Here is a 21,303-nt window from a genome sequence, read left to right as displayed (position 1 = left end):
CCCCAATGTACAGGCTCCAAGTCGAGGGGCAATAAGTATACCCACACCCGCTCGGCGCCTCTCACCGGGGGCAACTCCAGAGTGGTACAGAGTCCAGCCCCTCTCAAGGAGATTGGTTCCAGAGTCCAAGCTGTGCGTCGAGGTGAGTCTGACTATATCTAGCCGGAACCTCTCAACTTCGCACACAAGCTCAGGCTCCTTCCCCTTCAGAGAGGTGACATTCCACGTCCCAAGAGCCAGCTTCTGTAGCCGAGGATCGGACCGCCAAGGTCCCCGCCTTCGGCCACCACCCAACTCACACTGCACCCGACCTCCTTGGCCCCTCCCATAGGTGGTGAGCCCATGGGAAGGGGGACCCACGTTGCCTCTTCGGGCTGTGCCCGGCCAAGCCCCATGGGTGCAGGCCCGGCCACCAGGCGCTCGCCATCGAGCCCCACCTCCAGGCCAGGCTCCAGAGTGGGGCCCCGGTGACAAACGTCCGGGCAAGGGAAAACGCCGTCCAAAATTGTTTTTCATCATAGGAGGTTTGTTTAACCGCTCTTTGTCTCATCCCTCACCTAGGACCAGTTTGCCTTGGGTGGCCCTACCAGGGGCATAAAGCCCCGGACAACAGAGCTCCTAGGATCATTGAGACACGCAAACCTCTCCACCACGATAAGGTGGCAGTTAAAGGAGGATGTATTGGTCATCCATATATTCATTTTGCCTGGCAATTCTGTAGAGTTTTTGAACTTTACTGATGCCATATGTACTTCTAACAGGAACTCAATGAATAATGATGTGAAGCACTAAGCAGACATGCGCACTGTGATTGTATTGTGACGCGCAGTTCGAAGCACTGTGTGGTGTGCCTGGTTAAGGCACTGTTAAGGTAGTTGAAGCGCTGTGCAGACATGAGCAGTTAAAGGAGGCTTTGTGAAGCCTCAACACACTCGAAGGCATTGTGCTCTATATTTTTGAGAGTCTATCTGACACTTAACTCTCTAGTTATATTTTGTAATTTGTATTGACACTACACACTTCAGTTGATATAGTTAAGTGACGGCCTAAAACGAAAATTCATGCAGTTGCTGAGAATTCATTATTGTTATTGTGGATTGCTGTGATTTCCTTTGTCTGATACATAGTGTCAAAGATGTATTGTCATATATCAACTTATTGATATTCAACTATATATAAAAAGATTAAGTAAATCGTGCAACCGTTTTATGCAACGCTTAATTTTGTTCAAAACCATACGTCATATAGTATACATCTATAAATATAATTTTTTCGTCTTCATTAGAAGAATACAACAATGATACTCTTGTGTCAATTAAACCAATTTAATGTGCATATGTCAAACAAAATATACGGTCTACATCTAGTGCACTAAGAACAGTAGTAGTTGTTCAGCATTAGCGTCAACACACCTTGCACATGCAGCAGGGCCAACAGTTTTTTACGCTTTGAGCCAAAGAAGTTCAGCAGGCAAGTGACGCTTTGAAAGCTCGACACGGTGTCGACATGCCAGCATCCAGCAGCCCATCACTAGTGGGAGTAGCTGTAGGATTTCCACCCAGGGAAAGTCAATATAAATGTAGGAACAGAATGAATATTAAGTTGGTTAATTAATCATAAGTCTTAACCAAATACTTATTTACCTTTCTCTGTTGTAGGAAGCGCTTATCTGGCCTTTAGACTTGCAGTACATAGGTAAAGGAAACTGAGGAACACTCATTATAAGGGATAGAATAATACAATTTATTATAAAATACAAGGACTAAGTATGATAAATGAATACACAGAGTTTATTCTTGTGTTATTATTTATATGTTACACACAGCCTGTATCTTAATATGTTGAGGGACACTGTTTTACCACAATTACAGAGACAGCATGATAATGGTGACTTGTTCTTTCAACAAGATGAAGCTCCTCTACACTATGCTGGAACAATGCTGAGTTTCTTGATAGATAGATAGATAGATAGATAGATAGATAGATAGATAGATAGATAGATAGATAGATAGATAGATAGATAGATAGATAGATAGATAGATAGATAGATACTTTATTAATCCCAATGGGAAATTCACATTCTTCAGCAGCAGCATACTGATACAATAAATAATATTAAATTAAAGAATGATAATAATACAGGTGAAAAAAACAGACAATAACTATGTATAATGTTAAATATTAACGTTTACCCCCCCTGGTGGAATTAAAGAGTCGCATAGTTTGGGGGAGGAACGATCTCCTCAATCTGTCTGTGGAGCAGGACAGTGACAGCAGTCTGTCACTGAAGCTGCTCTTCTGTCTGGAGATGACATTATTTAGTGGATGCAGTGGATTCTCCATAATTGATAGGAGCCTGCTGAGCGCCCTTCGCTCTGCCACAGATGTTAAACTGTCCAGCTCCATGCCAACAATAGAGCCTGCCTTCCTCACCAGTTTGTCCAGGCGTGAGGCGTCTTTCCTCTTAATGCTGCCTCCCCAGCACACTGATGAACAACTACCCAACAGGTGGATAGGTTGCCAAGGGCTAGTGGAATGGCCATCACGATCACCAGATCTCACCCCATTTGGTCTTCTGCTTTGGGTGTTTCACAATAACCATGTACTGTGGATGACATGATTCGCTACATAAGAGAAGCATGTCAAGAAATTGATGACAATAAAGAACTCAGTGCCAAAGTGTAATTGAGTGTAATAAGCAGACTACAAGAATGAGTAAATAATGAAGGCCAGCAATTTGAACACTTACGAGATTGTACCCAAGTGCACTGTGCCATTGTGACATTCTTTTGAGTTAATGAAGCTACTGTAATAATCAAAACCTGCATGTCTTTTTACATACAAGCAACTGTAAACCTACTTTTGCTCACCCCTGTATATAGTGGCATGTTAAACTGGATGCTGACAGACAAACATATAACATAGAGAGGCAGGCTGTTTACTGGCTATTTAGAGTTCTGGATTATCTTGGCAGAGATAAATAGTTTTATGATACCAAGTTTTTATTGGTGATACGCAAAATTATGTGGAGTATTGCTGTGTCATGTGCAGCTTCATGGAGAAAAGCATCAGTCCTTCTGGCACAAAACTGTAGATGCTAAATATCCTTTCTTGATGTAATGGCTGTGCCTCCACACACAGGGCTCAGTGCTTAGTTTGGCAGACTGGATATCAGCTCTCAGGCTCACAAAGAGAGCAGATTGTCAACTTCTTATAGCTTGGTTCAAGAGCAGTTTTCAGTCATTTCAGTTTCCACCCTCCCCAAGGGAATCTCCAGGGAGTTCAGTGAGAGTCTAGGGAATATCCCAAAGAGTTTCACTTAACTTGCCTTTATCAACCAAACCTGTACAGTACAAGTAGTTTGTAAAGAAATTGGACTTTAATCCTGATTGGATTAAAGTCACTTTCAGGTACACAATCAGTGTCTTCCAATAGGGAAGTTATTCTGTTCATCTTAGTTGTCATTCCTTGAATTATAGGCCTTTGTCCTGCCTGGAGTCTATTGTCGGGCTCTTTTGCTGAAGAGAGAGCCTTGGCAAAGATGTCAGGGCACCTCTGATTTATAACTGTTATTAGATGAATCACAGGCAGATCCTAGTACAAACAGTTCAGTCACTTTCTGTAATGTAGCTTGGGAATCTATGCTGGGGGTTTTGTGCAGCTGGAGATCTGTTAAATCTGCTGCCTTTACAGACCTTGTGTGTTCATAAGGCCTACCAGAATTGGCAAAGCCAATGTTGTCCTTTATAACAAAGGTGCAGGTCTTCCAAACTGAATGGACAGAGTGTTAAAAGTATAAAAAAACCTCTCTTTATAGCTTACTTGGACTACTATTCTAAATTAACAGGTAATAGTAATAATCCTCATGAACTGTCTAGAACTGTGGATAATCCAAGAAATGGTAATTCTGAACTACAGTGCAAAATATGTACAGACATTAGCAGTGCAGGCTTTTTGAACTTCTTAAATGAGAAAATTAACAATATAAGATCATAGATTTCAGCATCATAAGAAGAGATTAGCAAGTGCTGTCTCGTCTTAAGCACAGTACTAATTTTAATATGGTAACAAAAAAGGAACTAAAATAAACCTACTACTTGTTCTTTAGACCCAGTCCAAACTAAACTTGTAAAAAGCTCAACAGGTGTTCTGGCAGCACCCATCCTTGGCATTTTCAATTGTTCAATAATGAACAATGCAGTTCCTGATGAACTAAGTGTCATTTATCAGACCATTACTTAAAAAAAGCCTGAGAGCTATAGACACCTAACAATTACCCTCTCTCTAAAATAATTATGTAGCTGCGTTTATCTCAGATTACCAAAGTTCTGCTGCTTTTAGTTTGCTTCATAGGACAGAACTAGCAATTCACACAAAAACAGAGAAAAATTGATATTAAAGAAAAGTTCTTGTTTAAAGAAAGTTCTGTTTAAGGCTTACCTATCATGTTTCATGTTTCTCTAAGTTTGGTCATACAGTTGTACTTTCAAATGTTCATATCAAAACGGTCAGAAAACTGTATGCCAATTTGCTATTTGTAAACTTATCTCCCAGTCCATGGTAGCAATAAAACTGTGACTACTAATAATGACAACAGTAACTGGCTTCATTAACACTCTGTATGCAGATGTAGCTAAGAAAGTTCTATTCCATATAAGCGTACAGGGCTTAAAAAAATTATACCATATTATAAGTCACTTTAAGAAACTGATATTCTGTTATTGAAATTAAGCAATTTTAACATTAACAGTAAACATTCCAAGATTGGCAACTACTTTTTCATGTTGTAAGAGCCTATCAGATTCAGTCTCATCACAGACATCAGAGAGAAATTAAAGTCTGGCTTCTGCACTGGTCACTAACATGTATTGTAAAGAACACTGATATTCTCTGATGAAGGAAATCCTATAGTAATTATGCTGTGAGATTTGAATACAGCATTTGATAGCATTGGCTATTCTTATTTTTGGAAAACTAGGGGGCTCTGTCCCCTGTTCACTTTGCTCGCCAACCCCCGTGCGGGCGCTACTTGCTAGCCACTTTGCATCTCTGCCGCTCGAGTATGGGTAAACAGACGTACAATTTAAACAGATTGTTATTTTCATGGGAGCTGTTACATATGCATAACAGAACTTACTATTTTACATTACAGTTTGTAATTAACCATAGTTAAAAATAGTAAATTGAAATAAAATTCTGTTTCATGTTGCGTTAGAGGTATTCATTGAGTTATACGTTTTCGTTCTGTTTGGGTTTGAAATTAACACGCAAATTGCGATTGTTGAGAACATGAATAGATTATTGTAGATTCAGATATTTTACCTGTAGTGTTTGTGGATTTCACTTTCACCAAACAACAAATCTTTTAATTCTCGCAGATACTCCTCTTCATTGGGAAGAAACACTACTTTTCCCTGAAGGCAATACAAATTAGACAATCTACAAGTCTGCGACTTAAACTTTAAAGCCGAACAATATCTACATACTTCTGTCATATAACCTATATCCATATATCCGATCTCTTTTCGCTATTCTGCTATTTCACTGAGTAATAATTTCCATGTTAGCATTAATGTGATCTTTACTATCAGTTTTTTGAAACTTTTGAATTTAAGTACTTTCATAATCTCTAACCTGCTCTGAATGTGTATCGTGCCAACATTTTTTAACCTCTTTACAACGTTCTACTTTGTCTTCTACTCTTTGTCTTTTATTTCCAACCCCGCTTGGACTTGCAAGGTTTTCAATTCCACTTGGTCTGAGCTGATTATTACTTTAATTATTTTCCGAATTTGCACTTAGATTATTATTGTTCTTTTTTGAATTCTTTCCTCTCCAATGCTTTTGGGCCTCTTTTTGATGCGCTGCCCTTTCTTCTTTGCTTAGTCGTTGATGTGTCATCTAGAACATATACCCTGTAAAATTATTGTCCAGAAAAGGACTACATCAAAAGACACAAATAGATTGTATGTCTAAAAATAGTGTATCTTAGTGTCTTTAAAGGATGAAACTGAGGACTTTTCATAAATGACTTTAAATGAGAAAAATGTAAAAATGTATAAGAGCTGGGAGGGCAGGAACTGTGTCTGACAAAAGCATTCACATGAATGAGAGTTGAGTGGACTGTAGGCGTGTTTGAAAATGGGTGAGAGGAGGGTGGGACTTGACAAAATCTCTTGGCAAAAAGTCTTGTCTCAAGATTTCCTTTTATAATAGAGAGATTTGGACTAACAGGCACTGTGTTTGCCTTGATTAGTTCTTACTAGTATCTTATAGAAGTATCTATCTGTACAGAAATGTACTGACAGTGCTCCATCATTATACACCATTAAATATGGTGTCCTGCAGTTCTCAGAACTGGGAGCTTTTCTGTTTTAATTTTACATGCTTCCGCTGGGAACTACGATTAGAAAACATAACATTAATTTTCACTCATATTCAGATAACACCCAGTCGTACCTTTCATTTAGACCAAATGATGGTTCTCCTTAATTCTGTCAGTGAGTTCAAGGAGTGGATGGATGAGAACTATTTGTTTCTCTGAATAAAGAAAAAACAAAAACGTTATCTATTGGAGGGAACGGTGCTGACCAAAACAACATTCTGTCACACTTTATCTCAGCTGGAATCACCAAACATATGTCATTCAAAACATACAGTACAAAACTATCCAAAACATTTTTTTTTTTTTAATTCTACTCATGGCGTTATGCATGAGGCCCCAGGACTGTGACTTTGTTTTCGACTTTCTCTTTTACAATTGTAATCTCCTCTCTTATTAACTGGCAACAAGTTCAAGTTGTTCATCAATTAATTATTGGACAGATATTATCAGTTTTTCATTTATGTTTAATCAGTCTTTACTATATTTTCCTTGTGTTTTAACAAATCTGTATTTTTAATGTGTACAAGTTCTGTATTTAGTAATTAGTATAATCTATACGTGTATTTTAAATGAGAATTGTTCACAGCGCTCTGCACCTTACAAACATATACTGTATATTATATATATAATAGGGGGCTTCGCTCGCCAACCCCTGGTCTTGGGTAACCCGAAATACATTTGAAAGAGATTACTGTCTGTCTCGGTAATTGTTACATATGTATCATGTCCACTGTCACGATATCTGTAGGTCTATGTAATATATGTAAATGAGAATAGCAGTGTAAGTGTTATGTTATGCAAGTATAGAATGTCTCTGAGTTTGCGCAGATCTATGTATGAGATATATTGGAGTGTAAAGGTGCAGATGACGTACATAGGATATCTTTATACACAACATTTGTAGTAAAGATGGCGTGTCGTCCTTGAATGAGTATTCCTTGGTATGGAGTTATTATAATCTTAAAATCACTTATTTACGTTAGTTGAGCTCTTTCGTTTCTGAGCCGTGGCTCCTTCGCTTGCGGTGTATAGGCGCATGTGCCCTCCGTACTATCTTGGGTGTGACTATGCTGTGTTTTGTGGACGTTTGGGGACTCCGTACTTTCTCTGGTTTGACTGTGGGACGGGACGCCGAAGCCTCTTCTGTTTGTGTTTACCGTGAGTACATATAGTATTGTATTACTGTAATGTGATTCACATATGCTGTGGAGTCCGGATCTTTGGGGCTTCTGTACTATCTCGGGTTATTGCTTGCGGTGCTTTAGAAGCATGTTGTAGACGCCTGCACCTTCCGTACTATGTCGGGTTTGACCATGCTGTGTAGTGTGGACATGTAGGGTTCTGTACTCTCTTTTTGTATCTCCGTCAGTCGAGCTCTTTCTTTTTGGAGCTGTACCTGCTTTGCTTGCGGCATTTGAGACGCGCGTTGTAGGCGCTTGCGTTCATTGATTTTATCCAGGTAGCTCCGTTAGTCGAGCTGTACCGTTTTGGAGCCATGACCGTGTCTCCGTTAGTTATACGTTGTTTACCGTTAGTAATATGGATATTTGCACTTACTGTTAATACGGAGTGTTTTCTGTGGTTGTACTGTTAGTAATGCATCACTGTAATGTGATTCACATATGCTGTGTAGTTTGGACGGGTGAGGATGCCGTATGTTTAATACGGAGCGTTCGTTTATTCTTATTACCCATCTGGTGTTGAGCCTGTGTTTTCAGTGGTTGAACTGTTAATATTGTATTACTGTAATGTGATTCACATATGTTGTGGAGTCCGGATATTTGGGGCTTTTGTACCATCTCGGGTTTTTGCTTGCGGTGTTTTAGACGCGCGTGGACCATACTGTAATGTGCTTAATATTGTATTACTGTAATGTGATTCACATATGTTGTGGAGTCCAGATCTGTGGGGTTTCTGTACTATCTCGTGTTTATGCTTGCGGTGTGTTAGAAGCGCGTGGACCATGCTGTGTAGTGTGGACATTTAGTTCAGAAGCGTGTTGTAGGCGCCTGCGCCTTTCATACTTTCCCGCGCCTTCCGTACTATCTTTGTGGACCTGTGGGGCCTCCGTAGCCTCTTCCGTTTGACTCTGGGGTGCAGCGCAGAATCCTCTTTTTTGTGTGGCTGTGTTGTTAGTCGTTAGCTATGGGCGCGTTGTTGCTTCATTTCTTATTTACGTTAGTTGAGCTCTTTCGTTTTTGAGCCGTGACTCCTTCGTTCGCGGTGGATCAGACTTCGCTTGCGGTTTATGAGACGCGCGCTGTAGGCGCCTGCGCACTATGTCTCCTGCGTCCATCGCCGTGTACCTGGGTCCGTGCCTTCCGGTTTACCATTCACAGTTAGTAATATGGATATATACAGTCATATGAAAAAGTTTGGGAACCCCTCTTAATTCTTTGGATTTTTGTTCATCATTGGCTGAGCAACTTCCTTTTAATATATGACATGCCTTATAGAAACAGTAATATTTCAGCAGTTTATTGGATTAACAGAAAATATGCATCATAACAAAATTAGACAGGTGCATACATTTGAGCACCCCAACAGAAATATTACATCAATACTTATTTGAGCCTCCTTTTGCAAATATAACAGCCTCTAGATGCCTCCTATAGCCTTTGATGATTGTCTGGATTCTGGATGGAGGTATTTCTGTCCATTCTTCTATACAAAATCTCACCAGTTCAGTTAAATTTGATGGCTGCCAAGCATGGACAGCCTGCTTCAAATCATCCCATAGATTTTTGATGATATTCAAGTCAGGGGACTGTGACAGCCATTCTAGAACATTGAACTTCTCCCTCTGCATGAATGCCTTTGTAGATTTCAAACTGTGTTTTGGGTCATTGTCTTGTTGGAATATCCAACTCCTGCGTAACTTCAACTTTGTGACTGATGCTTGAACATTATCCTGAAGAATTTGTTGATATTGGATTGAATTCATCCGATCCTCAACTTTAACAAGGGCCCCAGTTCCTGAACTAGCCACACAGCATGATGGAATCTCTACCAAATTTGACAGTAGGTAGCAGGTGTTTTTCTTGGAATGCGGTTCTACTTCTGCCAAGCAAAGCGCTTTTTGTTATGACCAAATAATTCAATTTTTGTCTCATCAGTCCAAAGCACTTTGTCCAAAAATAAATCTGGCTCGTCTAAATGAGCATTTGCATACAACAAGCGACTCTGTTTATGGAATGACTGCAGAAAGGGCTTCTTTCTCATCACCCTGCCATACAGATGTTCTTTGTGCAAATTGCGCTGAATTGTAGAACGATGTACAGATACACCATCTGCAGCAAGATGTTCTTGCAGGTCTTTGGAGGTGATCTGTGGGTTGTCTGTAACCATTCTCATAATCCTACGCATATGCCGCTCCTGTATTTTTCTTGGCCTGCCAGACCTGCTGGGTTTAACAGCAACTGTGCCTGTGGCCTTCCATTTCCTGATTACATTTCTTACAGTTGAAACTGACATTTTAAACCTCTGAGATAGCTTTTTGTAGCCTTCCACTAAACCATGATACTGAACAATCTTTGTTTTCTGATCTTTTGAGAGTTGCTTTGAGGATGTTGTCACTCTTCAGAGGAGAGTCAAAGGGAAGCACAACTTGCAATTGACCACCTTAAATAACTTTTCTCATGATTGGACACACCTGTCTATGAAGTTCAAGGCTTAACGAGCTAATCCAACCAATTTGGTGATGCAAGTGATCAGTATTGAGCAGTTACATGCATTCAAATCTGCAAAATTACAAGGGTACCCAAATTTTTGCACAGCCAGTTTGATTTAATTTCATACAAATAAATACTGCTTCACTAAAAATCTTTGTTCAGAAAAACACTGCAGTACCCGGATGTTCCTAGGAAATGAAAGACATACCACTGTTATCTTTTTTGTTGAAAGTAAATTATTATACAGGCTGAGAGGGGTTCCCAAACTTTTTCATATGACTGTATATATAAAGATTATAGTTGAGTTTTTTTTCCTCTCAACCATATTCAACCATGCACAGTTCTCTCACCTCTCATTTGTATGAATGCTTTTGACAGACACAGTGCCTGCTCTCTCAGCTTATAAATTTTAACGTTTTCTTCACTTTAAGTAACCAATTAAGGAAGACGTATTATGTCCAAATATTATTGAAGAAGTCTTCCACTGCACAAATTAGAAGGAAGGATGCATCCAAGAAAGGTAATGTAGTACATCTTCCGCAGATAACATTAAACAACAAAGGGGATCTTGATATGCCATTCGTATTAAAACGTTAACAGTTTCCCGTTCGATTAGCTTTTGCAAAGACATTTAACAAGTCTCAGAGACAAACATTCGAAAAAGTCATTTTATTTATTAGAGAGAAAGAAACTAAATTCAATCACGGGCAGTTATATGTTGCATTTTCATGATGGGGAAAAATGTCAGTGGCCTCCACCTGTTAAACCATTCCTGTTCAGGGGTCATCTCATTGTTGCCCTTCTACTGCACCTGTTGTTAATTTCATTAACACCAAAGTAGCTGAAACTGATTAACAACCCCCTCTGCTACTTAACTGACCAGATTAATATCCCAGAAGTTTTATTGACTTGATGCTATAGTCTGATAAAAGTGTTCCTTTAATTTTTTTGAGCAGTATACATATATATACAATGGGTACGGAAAGTATTCAGACCCCCTTCAATTTTTCACTCTTTGTTATATTGCAGCCATTTGCTAAAATCATTTAAATTTTTTTTTTTTCCTCATTAATGTACACACAGCACCCCATATTGACAGACAAAAAAAAGAATTTTTGAAATTGTTGCAGATTAAAAAAGAAAAACTGAAATATCACATGGTCCCAAGTATTCAGACCCTTTGCTCAGTATTTAGTAGAAGCACCCTTTTGAGCTAATACAGCCATGAGTCTTCTTGGGAAAGATGCAACAAGTTTTTCACACCTGGATTTGGGGATCCTCTGCCATTCCTCCTTGCAGATCCTTTCCAGTTCTGTCAGGTTGGATGGTAAACGTTGGTGGACAGCCATTTTTAGGTCTCTCCAGAGATGCTCAATTGGGTTTAAGTCAGGGCTCTGGCTGGGCCATTCAAGAACAGTCACAGAGTTGTTGTGAAGCCACTCCTTCGTTATTTTAGCTGTGTGCTTAGGGTCATTGTCTTGTTGGAGGGTAAACCTTCGGCCCAGTCTGAGGTCCTTAGCACTCTGGAGAAGGTTTTTGTCCAGGATATCCCTGTACTTGGCCACATTCATCTTTCCCTCGATTGCAACCAGTCGTCCTGTCCCTGCAGCTGAAAAACACCCCCACAGCATGATGCTGCCACCGCCATGCTTCACTGTGGGGACTGTATTGGACAAGTGATGAGCAGTGCCTGGTTGTCTCCACACATACCGCTTAGAATTAAGGCCAAAAAGTTCTATCTTGGTCTCATCAGACCAGAGAATCTTATTTCTCACCATCTCAGAGTCCTTCAGGTGTATTTTAGCAAACTCCATGCGGGCTGTCATGTGTCTTGCACTGAGGAAAGGCTTCCGACAGGCCACTCTGCCATAAAGCCCTGACTGGTGGAGGGCTGCAGTGATGGTTGACTTTCTACAACTTTCTCCCATCTCCTGACTGCATCTCTGGAGCTCAGCCAAAGTGATCTTTGGGTTCTTCTTTACCTCTCTCACCAAGGCTCTTCTCCCCCGGTAGCTCAGCTTGGCCGGACGGCCAGCTCTAGGAAGGGTTCTGGTCGTCCCAAACGTCTTCCATTTAAGGATTATGGAGGCCACTGTGCTCTTGGGAACCTTAAGTGCAGCAGAAATTTTTTTGTAACCTTGGCCAGATCTGTGCCTTGCCACAATTCTGTCTCTGAGCTCTTCAGGCAGTTCCTTTGACCTCATGATTCTCATTTGCTCTGACATGCATTGTGAGCTGTAAGGTCTTATATAGACAGGTGTGTGGCTTTCCTAATCAAGTCCAATCAGTATAATCAAACACAGCTGGACTCAAATGAAGGTGATCTCAAGGATGATCAGAAGAAATGGAAAGCACCTGAGTTAAATATATGAGTGTCACAGCAAAGGGTCTGAATACTTAGGACCATGTGATATTTCAGTTTTTTTTTTTAATAAATCTGCAACAATTTCAAAAATTCTTTTTTTTTGTCTGTCAATATGGGGTGCTGTGTGTACATTAATGAGGAAAAAAATTAATTTAAATGATTTTAGCAAATGGCTGCAATATAACAAAGAGTGAAAAATTGAAGGGAGTCTGAATACTTTCCGTACCCACTGTATATATATATATATATATATATATATATATATATATATACACACACACACACAGTGCATCCGGAAAGTATTCACAGCGCATCACTTTTTCCACATTTTGTTATGTTACAGCCTTATTCCAAAATGGATTAAAATTCATTTTTCTCCTCAGAATTCTACACACAACACCCCATAATGACAACGTGAAAAAAGTTTACTTGAGGTTTTTGCAAATTTATTAAAAATAAAAAAACTGAGAAATCACATGTACATAAGTATTCACAGCCTTTGCTCAATACTTTGTCGATGCACCTTTGGCAGCAATTACAGCCTCAAGGCTTTTTGAATATGATGCCACAAGCTTGGCACACCTATCCTTGGCCAGTTTCGCCCATTCCTCTTTGCAGCACCTCTACATAAAAAAAATGACAAAAAATGAGACCATTTATTCAAATTTGTTTTAGTTTGTTTTCAACTATAATTAATAACTCTGTCTCCTTGCTGTCAGTAGGTTAGTTTTTTTGTGCAAAATAAAAAAATAAAACATTAAACACAGAATGATTTTTTTTTATTCACAACTGTTGCTTGAAAGGCAAAATACAGGGTATATGTTTTTTCATTAGTAAAATATTGTATGGATTTCCATTCTTTTATGTTGCATATTATATCTTAAAATATCTTTGAATAATTAACTTTCCAATCCAAATACAGAATATGAATTCTTTTTCTTTCACAAAGAAAGAAATACCATCAGAAGAAGTTTTCACGGCACAAAGGGCAAGCAGACTTGTTGCTGGAAGTAAACCATTTGTACTACAAAAAAAAGAAAAAGAAACATTTAAATGAGTAATAAAAGGGGCATTTTTGATAAAATAGGAAGCTTAATTTAATGCAATTTGAAAAACAAAGATTTCAGACAACCAAACACAGCCTTAATATTAATATAAGTCATCATCGTAATTTTCTCATCAAGATGAAGCAGATGCACGGTATGAGATAAGAATTTGATGCAGATTGTATTTCAATTCCCTTGTCCTAAGAATATTTAAGACTAGAATCCCTGAAGCCTACAAAAAAAAGTCATAATACTGGGCTACCTTAAATTCCCTCGCACCTCCTCATTAGCGTCTTTTGTTTTGCAAATGTGTCTATCAGCACTGGCAACAAGCAGCCTGCTATCCCATCCCCCACTGATGCAGCTCAAGTCAGAGAAAAAGTTAACCCAGCTCAAGTCTGTTTATCCGGGTGTGAGGTAGATCTGAAATCGTATAGGGTAAATAATATATCGTCATTTGGAACACATGCATTTCATGTGTGTTCGGTGTGTACAACGATCTGGGTAAATGTAGGATGACAGGAAATGCAAGGCTAGAAATCTTTAACACATAACTAATATAGAAACTTTTTGCATGTTATAGTGCTAATGACAAAATGCTGACGTGTGAAGTGTATAATGTGTGAAGACTGAAGTCCAACTATCAAATAAACACTTTCACAAAAGGTATAACAAAGTATAACAAGTGTGAAGTGTATAATGTGTGAAGACTGAAGTCCAACTATCAAATAAACACTTTCACAAAAGGTATAACAAAGTATAACAAAATACGTGAACTTTTATTTAAGAATATATCTGAAGAAAAAGAAATTGGGTTAGGGGATGATACTGACAGATCCGCTTGGCTGGTGCAGAGGTATGAACTGCCGTCTCATAAGAGGTTGTGGGTTCGATTCTGAGTCATTCCTGCATTTACAGTTTTGAATAGTGAGCTGCTCTCATTGATACTATTATAGACTAAAAATATACATTTGATTTGAGTCTGTAACAGCCGGAGTAAATTTATGGTACTGGTAAAGGTTTGTGCTTTTTTTTTTTTTTTTAATTATTCCGTTTTATTCTTTCAGTCATGTTCACACTCCTCCTGTTCTGACACTGTTAGTTTTCAAATAAAGAGGTGGTATAACAGAGGTGAACTCAGATGAGGAGGAGGGTTCTTCACTGGAGAAAGAGAACAGAAGCCCTTCCCCGCAGGAGATGACCAGTCACACATAAGAACAACGTAGCTGCACCAGGCATAAAGGCAAAAGATGGTATTCTCTGGATGCAGTAAGAGGTTGGGTGTCATCCTGCCAGTGAATCTGCTACACACGTCCTTCAACGAAACAGCAGGTCCTACAAAGTTCGCCAAGTAATTGTGCAACATTCTGTTTGTGATTATGCTTTTTGATGATCTTTATATAAAAAAGCATTTATATAAAAGCCACATTGAATGGTGTTTACCTATATTGATTTACTTATCTTCCTACAGAGTAGTCACAAGTAAATACAGAGCTTCCTGTGTTTGATCGACATAGGCATGCTAACAAAGTACATGTGCAATGCCACTTACCCCTAAATAGTGATTATTGTTATTAGAAAAACCTTTGCCAATAAATTAGAACCGCTGAAACCTGTTATTCTGATCACTTAAGCTGTAAAGTTCTGGCATTCCTATAGTTCAGTTCTAGCTTGAAAAATAGCTAAAATGAAACCACTTTCTCAAGAAAAATACTAACCTATTATGTATTTATTTGCAGAATGAAGGTTATTCCATGTGATGGATTGCCAAGAAACCTAAGATTTTATACAAAGGTGTCTAATACTATCTTAAGAGCAAGAGGCAAACCAAGATAGAAAGAGAAGGTGGCAGCCCAGGAGCACAACTGCGTAAGAGAAGTACATCACAGTATGTAGTTTGAAAAACAAATACCATATAGGTCCTCAGTTGGCTTCTTCCTTAAATACACACCACATACCAGTGTCAGCTGCAACTGTGAAAAGACAACTCTGGGATGCTGACTATAATACATGTAAATGTTAAGTATTTATAACAGATATGGTTGAAATAAAACAGTGTAGATCAAACTGTAAAAAATTAACACCAAAAAAAAAAAAGATTGTGCTTGCACACCATCTTCTTACCAAACATGCTGAGTGGAACTTTTTTCTGCATGTCCTGCAAGATTTTTTTGGAAGAGAATAGTTTGATCCATGAATAACAGAGTAACATATCATACAGTCTTCAACTCCCTCAAATCTCTTGTCTACATTGTTTTTCCACAAAGTCAGGCCTTCCATGATACTTCCATTCTGAAAATAAGACAACACCATTTTATGGATTTGTAAAATGTCTTATATCTGGAGCAACTGTATAATTATTTTACAGATTAAAAAAACTAAGCAAATCAAGCTATTGTGTGAAAGCACTTGGTAAAAGATATATGAGGCATACTTTACCATTAAGAGACATATGACAGACATGTTATGCTCACTTCCCAAGAGTTTTCCCAAAACATGATATGTAATAAGTGCCTATGACTCAAAGAAATTAATAACTAATATTTATAGGAGTAGTACTAAGCTAAAACTTCCTGTTTAATAGCAAAGCCAATTCTATCATTATTCTTACAGTAAGAAGTATTATATGACTTACATGAAATTAACGCCAGCATACTGTTTGATCTACTAATAAACAACTTTATAAAAGTTAAATCTTTCTCAAAAACATTTTATACTTGATATTTAAAACAATTCAGTTTTCTTTGTTCTTTTAATTATAAATTTCATACTTAAATAATACTACAGTTTATATTCGTGGTGTTTTAGAAACGAATGTGTCAGCTAAATCAGAGAAGCTCATTCTGTGGTCAATTGCCACTGACAAAGAGTTCTGTTGTGTGAGCTATAGACTGGTATTACCGTAATTGTTGATGTGTGTGTGCTGTAGCGTGCTTGGATCCCTCGTAGTATGTCTTTTATAATATCTATTGTGTTTCCATATGAAATATGGTTCTTGGGTATATTTATACAACAAAATGTACAACTTTTGTTGCCCCTTTAAATGTTATTGATTATTTTTGCCTTCATAAGAGCAAAGCTTAAATGAGGGATTAGGAGCAAAGCAAGCAATATAAAATGTAAAAGCACAAACTGAGTTACTAGAGCCAGAGATAAAACAGGCATCAGCTATGAATTAATACATTTATCTTTGTTTAAATTCATACTCCTAAGAGAAATCAAAAGTTAATAAACCTGGCAAACAGTTATAGGTATTGCAGAGTGTACAAAGTAAGGTAATTTTTGCTTACCCAGGCAGCTTCTGGAAGCTGGCTTTACTATAAAATATGTATTTAAAAACCCTAACCTAGTGGCACATCAAAGGGTTAGTAAGTTAATTAGCTAGCTGACACTTTAGTGAAGAAAAATATATATTATGTAAATTATTTTCTGAGTAACATGTAAGAGAGAACTAAAAGCATAGCTGACTCAAATTAGAAATAAGAAAATTGAATGTGGTGAGGGTTTAAAAACTGCACTTATACCAAATAGCTTAGGCAACAGCTATGTTATCTATATGAGAAGGCATAATATCACCTAAGTAATCATAGCATTAACACTTCCTTGTCAAAGTTATCACCACCAGCAAGGGGTTCCACAATTTATCAAGAACAAAGCAAACCATAAATTATCTTGGGTAGTTCCACGAACCTTAAGGAAAAAAATGTCAGTGGGGAAAAAGGGGATTTTGTCATTTGCTAGTACAACTTAAAAAAACAGCACTCTTGAATACTATTGTAGACAATAGGTGGTACTGTTGCATCTTTCAACCCAACAGACAGACACTCAGGTCACAGGGTAAAAACAGAGAAGTATTTTAATTCTTTTCCTCTCTAAACAGTGCTCTAAGCACCACATCCACCAATAAACACGCAAATAAACACAATAATTACTATTCTCTTCTCCACCACACCTCCCAGCAAGCGTTGTCCACCTCTTCCCGACTCTGGCTCGCGTGCTGGGTTCACAACAGTCCTTTAAATAGTCCTTGACCTGGAAGTGCTTCTGCTCTTCCTTCCATGTGACTTGCCAGCACTTGCGGGTCAGATGGAGGACTTGAATTTTCTTCAGCTCGGAAGTACTTCGGAGCTTCCTTCCTCGTGACTTCCGGGCTATAAGGAAAGCACGACTCCCCCAATCCTTCCACAGCACCCCGTCAGCACCCACGGCACCCAACAGGGCTGAGATAGCAAGCTCCAAGTCCAAGGATGCTCTGAGGGAATCCGGGGCACCACTATACTCCAGGGAAGCTGCCATCTAGTGTCTTGGGGGAGGCAGTGTCCCTTACACTGTATATTTAGGTGGAAACAGCTGCAAGATTTAATTTAAGACTTTTGGAGTGTATTATATAGAAGTATCCCTATATAGATGGCAATGTGCATTAAGCATGAACAAAATATTTAAAAAAGCAAGTTTAGATGGAATGAGTAAAAATGTCAAAATAACAAGAGGGGAATTCTATATTGAATAAAAATTCACTAATAAACAGACTTCAAGAGACAAACACATTACTGAATTGTTCAAATCTGTTATTGAACATAGTTTCACAGCATTTGGATAGAGTGATTCTAAAAAACTGTATTAAATATCAAAGTGGACATTTGCCTACTCCTAAAGAAGGTCAATGGAGGAAACGTCAAGAATAGGGACAGTTACTTTAAATTCAATGCACACTTCATACAATACAGTATGGCATAACTGGCAAAGTTGAGTTTAGTCACTGATATGTCCATTTAGGTATGGATATTGTACAGTGTAGTACTTTTCTGTTACTGCATTATAGTTAGAAATTTGTGTAAGTGCTCTGTGAGGTATGTGATGAAAATATACATTTAAGTATGAACTAAACTTAAAACTTTATATTGACTTGTTCACCTATATATACACAAAGTAATACATGTAATATAGTATATATGTAATACAGTTTGCGTATTTGTAGCCGGAAATCAACAAAGGGAGAAAATGAATCACATATCTTAACACTAGAGTTCCTGAAGCCTACGAAAAAACTTGTAATCCTGGTCCACCTTAAATCCCTTCACACCTCTCCATCAGTGTTTTTTGTTTTGTAAATGCGTCGATAAGCACAAGCAGCCTGCTATCCCATCCCCCACCTTGATGGAGCCCAGCTCACAGGCAAAAAGTTCTCCCAGCTCAAGACAAGGCTCCTTATCTGCATGTGAGATCTGGAGTTGTATAGGGTAAATAATACAGTATATCGTTATTTGGAATACATGCATCTCATGTGTGTTCCGTGTTTACAAAGATCTGGGTAAGTGAAGGATGAAAGGAAATATGAGAAATGCAAGAAATGCTGAACACATACTTAAAGTAGGAACTTTTTCTATATTATACTAATAATGACTGAAGTGTATAATGTGTGAAGACTTTAGTCCGAATATCAAATAAACGTGCACTTTTATTCACGAATATAACCAAAGAAAAAAAAAAAAGCATTTGATTTACATATGGCTATCAAGGAGTTAAAAACTCAAGCTCAAATGTCAATCGACAGGGAGTTTACACATATTCTTGAATAGTGCAGAGGTAAGAAATGCTTCCTTATAACCCGAAGGTCGCAGATTTGAGACCGGGCATTCTGCGTTTTGATTAGTGAGCTGTTATTATTATTTCTACAGTACAATAAAAACACATTTGATTTGAGTCTGTAACACCTGGTGTAAATTTTGACTACTTGTAAAAGTTTGCGCTTGTGCTTTTATTATTCAATTTAATTCTCTCGGTGATGTTCACGTGGTACAACGAACTTGCCTCTCCCTCTCTGAGCTGATGGCATTTATCTCCATTCTTTTCACAAGAGCAGTGCTGTGGCTGCCCCCAAGGCTACAAAATTCTAGTGTTAATAGCATAAAGCACCACATCATATGCATGAAACTGGGTGAGTTACAGTTAAACCCCTCTGTCATTGTATAGCTAACAGCATTTCTCTTCAACAGTGCAAGTACAAAATCATTAATGTCTTGTCTGACATTTTTTACTCCTGTCATCGTCTTCATTTATGCTAATCACATAAGTAATCACAGCACACACATTTGCATATGTTGTATGATGGTAAAGGCTAGAGAAGAACCTTAATTCAGCTCAGAAATTCATACAATTTTAAACATTTAAGCAGAGAAGACCTTGTATGCCAATAAATGTCTGAACAAAAAAGCCAAGACTCACTTGAGTTTTGCCACTTAAATATTTCTTACCTGATGTGTGAGGAAGGTGGTAAGTTGAAGCATCCAGTTACGCCACTGCTGAACTGCAACACCCACACGTTTTCCACTTTCAACAGAAATTACCCCAAGAGGGTAATTTGTTGGCAACTTAATAACTAACTCAATAAAGATATCATCAACAGAATATGTGGCAATCACTTCTCTAGTAGTAGGTCGGGCTTTAACCTGAAGAAAACAAGAACAGTTTAGTTCCCATCAGGGATTAAATTCCACAAGGATTCAAAACTAAACTCTTGAGCTGTAAAGCAGCAGTATTAGCCACTGTGCAACCACACTGCCAAGGGGCATGGGAATTGTAATTTAGCCCAGCAGTATTTAAAACTAATTTACAATTGTTAAAAACAGTGTTGATCAGCAAAATTTGCCAAAGCATGTTTCATAATGCTGTATTTGCTGTTGACCTTGTACACCAAATATTTTCCTTGAAATTCACCCTATGGCTGGCTTAGACAAACATTTTCTTCCTAGTGACCCATTATGCTTTGCAAGGCCAGCGTATATATTATAAAGATTTAAACAAGCACATACCACTTAGCCTAACCTAGCTCACCAGTCTCATTCACCCAGTTCCTTCAAAATACTATCAAGTGTTGAAGGTTCCTAAAGTCCAGCTGTCTACAACACTACTTGGTAACTTATTCCATGTGTCTATGATTTTTTGTGTAAAGAAAGACTACCTAATGTTTGTGTGAAATGTATCAGGTCAGTGTCAGGCGGAGAGAAGTGTGTACATTGCAACAGGTACACTTATGGTAAATGTAGGAAGGATGGTCCTTGGGAGTGTGGGAACTGTTAACATTTGAATTTGATGATTGCATATAGTGCGGAACTGACCTCTCTGTACTATTCTTTCCTCTGCATGTCATGGAGTACAAAAGAAACACCATCATGCATTAAAATGAGGAGATTGGGCAAGATCAGAAAAAAAAAAACATGGTCACTGATTACAATCGCAGGAAGGCATGCAAATGAATATGGATAATATTGCATCAGTGCCACAATATTTTCCGAAATGTACTATACAGGTCATCAAATGAGCTATTCCAAATATCATATATACCTATGTCTCTGTTTTTTGTCAGTGCGGCTTTGAAATCATAGACCATAAGGTGCATACTAATTCAGCGTGAGCAGGAACACTCAATAAAACTGAATAAAAAAAATTCAAGTGACGGTGAGAGACAAAGAAGGCAGATTCACCAGCATTTGTGTGTCAGGTTTTACTAGGGGGCTCTGCCCCCTGCTCGCTTCGCTCGCCAACCCCTGGTGTTGTGAAATTACAAAGAGCGTGATGTATGAATGAGATATAGCATAGTGTGAAGGTGTAGATGACGCATATAGGAAGCAAATAAAGTTGTGCATGTCCAAAAATGGGCTCAGAGAGGTAGATGCTAACTTTGTGTATTGTTTGTCCCTGTGATTTGTTGATGGTCATGGCCAAGGTTGGTTTTAATGGGGAACTGTCGCCGTTTAAGAGTAAAAGGTAATTCCAGGTCAGAACTTGTAAGGTTAATTCTAGGAATCAGAACAGTATTGTTAGCATGTGATGTTG

The 21,303-nt window shown here is 38.4% G+C and overlaps 1 protein-coding gene across 1 annotated transcript in view; it reads right to left on the bottom strand.

The window, feature by feature from the left end:
* Positions 1-13,086: 13,086 nt before the first annotated feature.
* The window catches only part of ltn1 (listerin E3 ubiquitin protein ligase 1), a 284,812-nt gene continuing 276,595 nt past the window's right edge, over positions 13,087-21,303 (bottom strand). Inside the window, exons 28-30 of the mRNA XM_051925735.1 lie at positions 19,722-19,916; positions 15,592-15,759; positions 13,087-13,445 (exon numbers count right to left, since the gene is read on the bottom strand). Of these exons, the coding sequence (XP_051781695.1) occupies positions 13,383-13,445; positions 15,592-15,759; positions 19,722-19,916 (426 nt within the window). The 3' untranslated portion in view covers positions 13,087-13,382. The remainder of the gene's footprint in view (positions 13,446-15,591; positions 15,760-19,721; positions 19,917-21,303) is intronic.

This window comes from Erpetoichthys calabaricus, chromosome 4 (genome assembly GCF_900747795.2).
Source record: "Erpetoichthys calabaricus chromosome 4, fErpCal1.3, whole genome shotgun sequence".
Taxonomy (NCBI): Eukaryota; Metazoa; Chordata; class Cladistia; order Polypteriformes; family Polypteridae; genus Erpetoichthys; species Erpetoichthys calabaricus.
The sequence above is the reverse complement of the archived record's forward strand: the minus strand, read 5'-3'. Positions and strand labels throughout refer to the sequence as shown.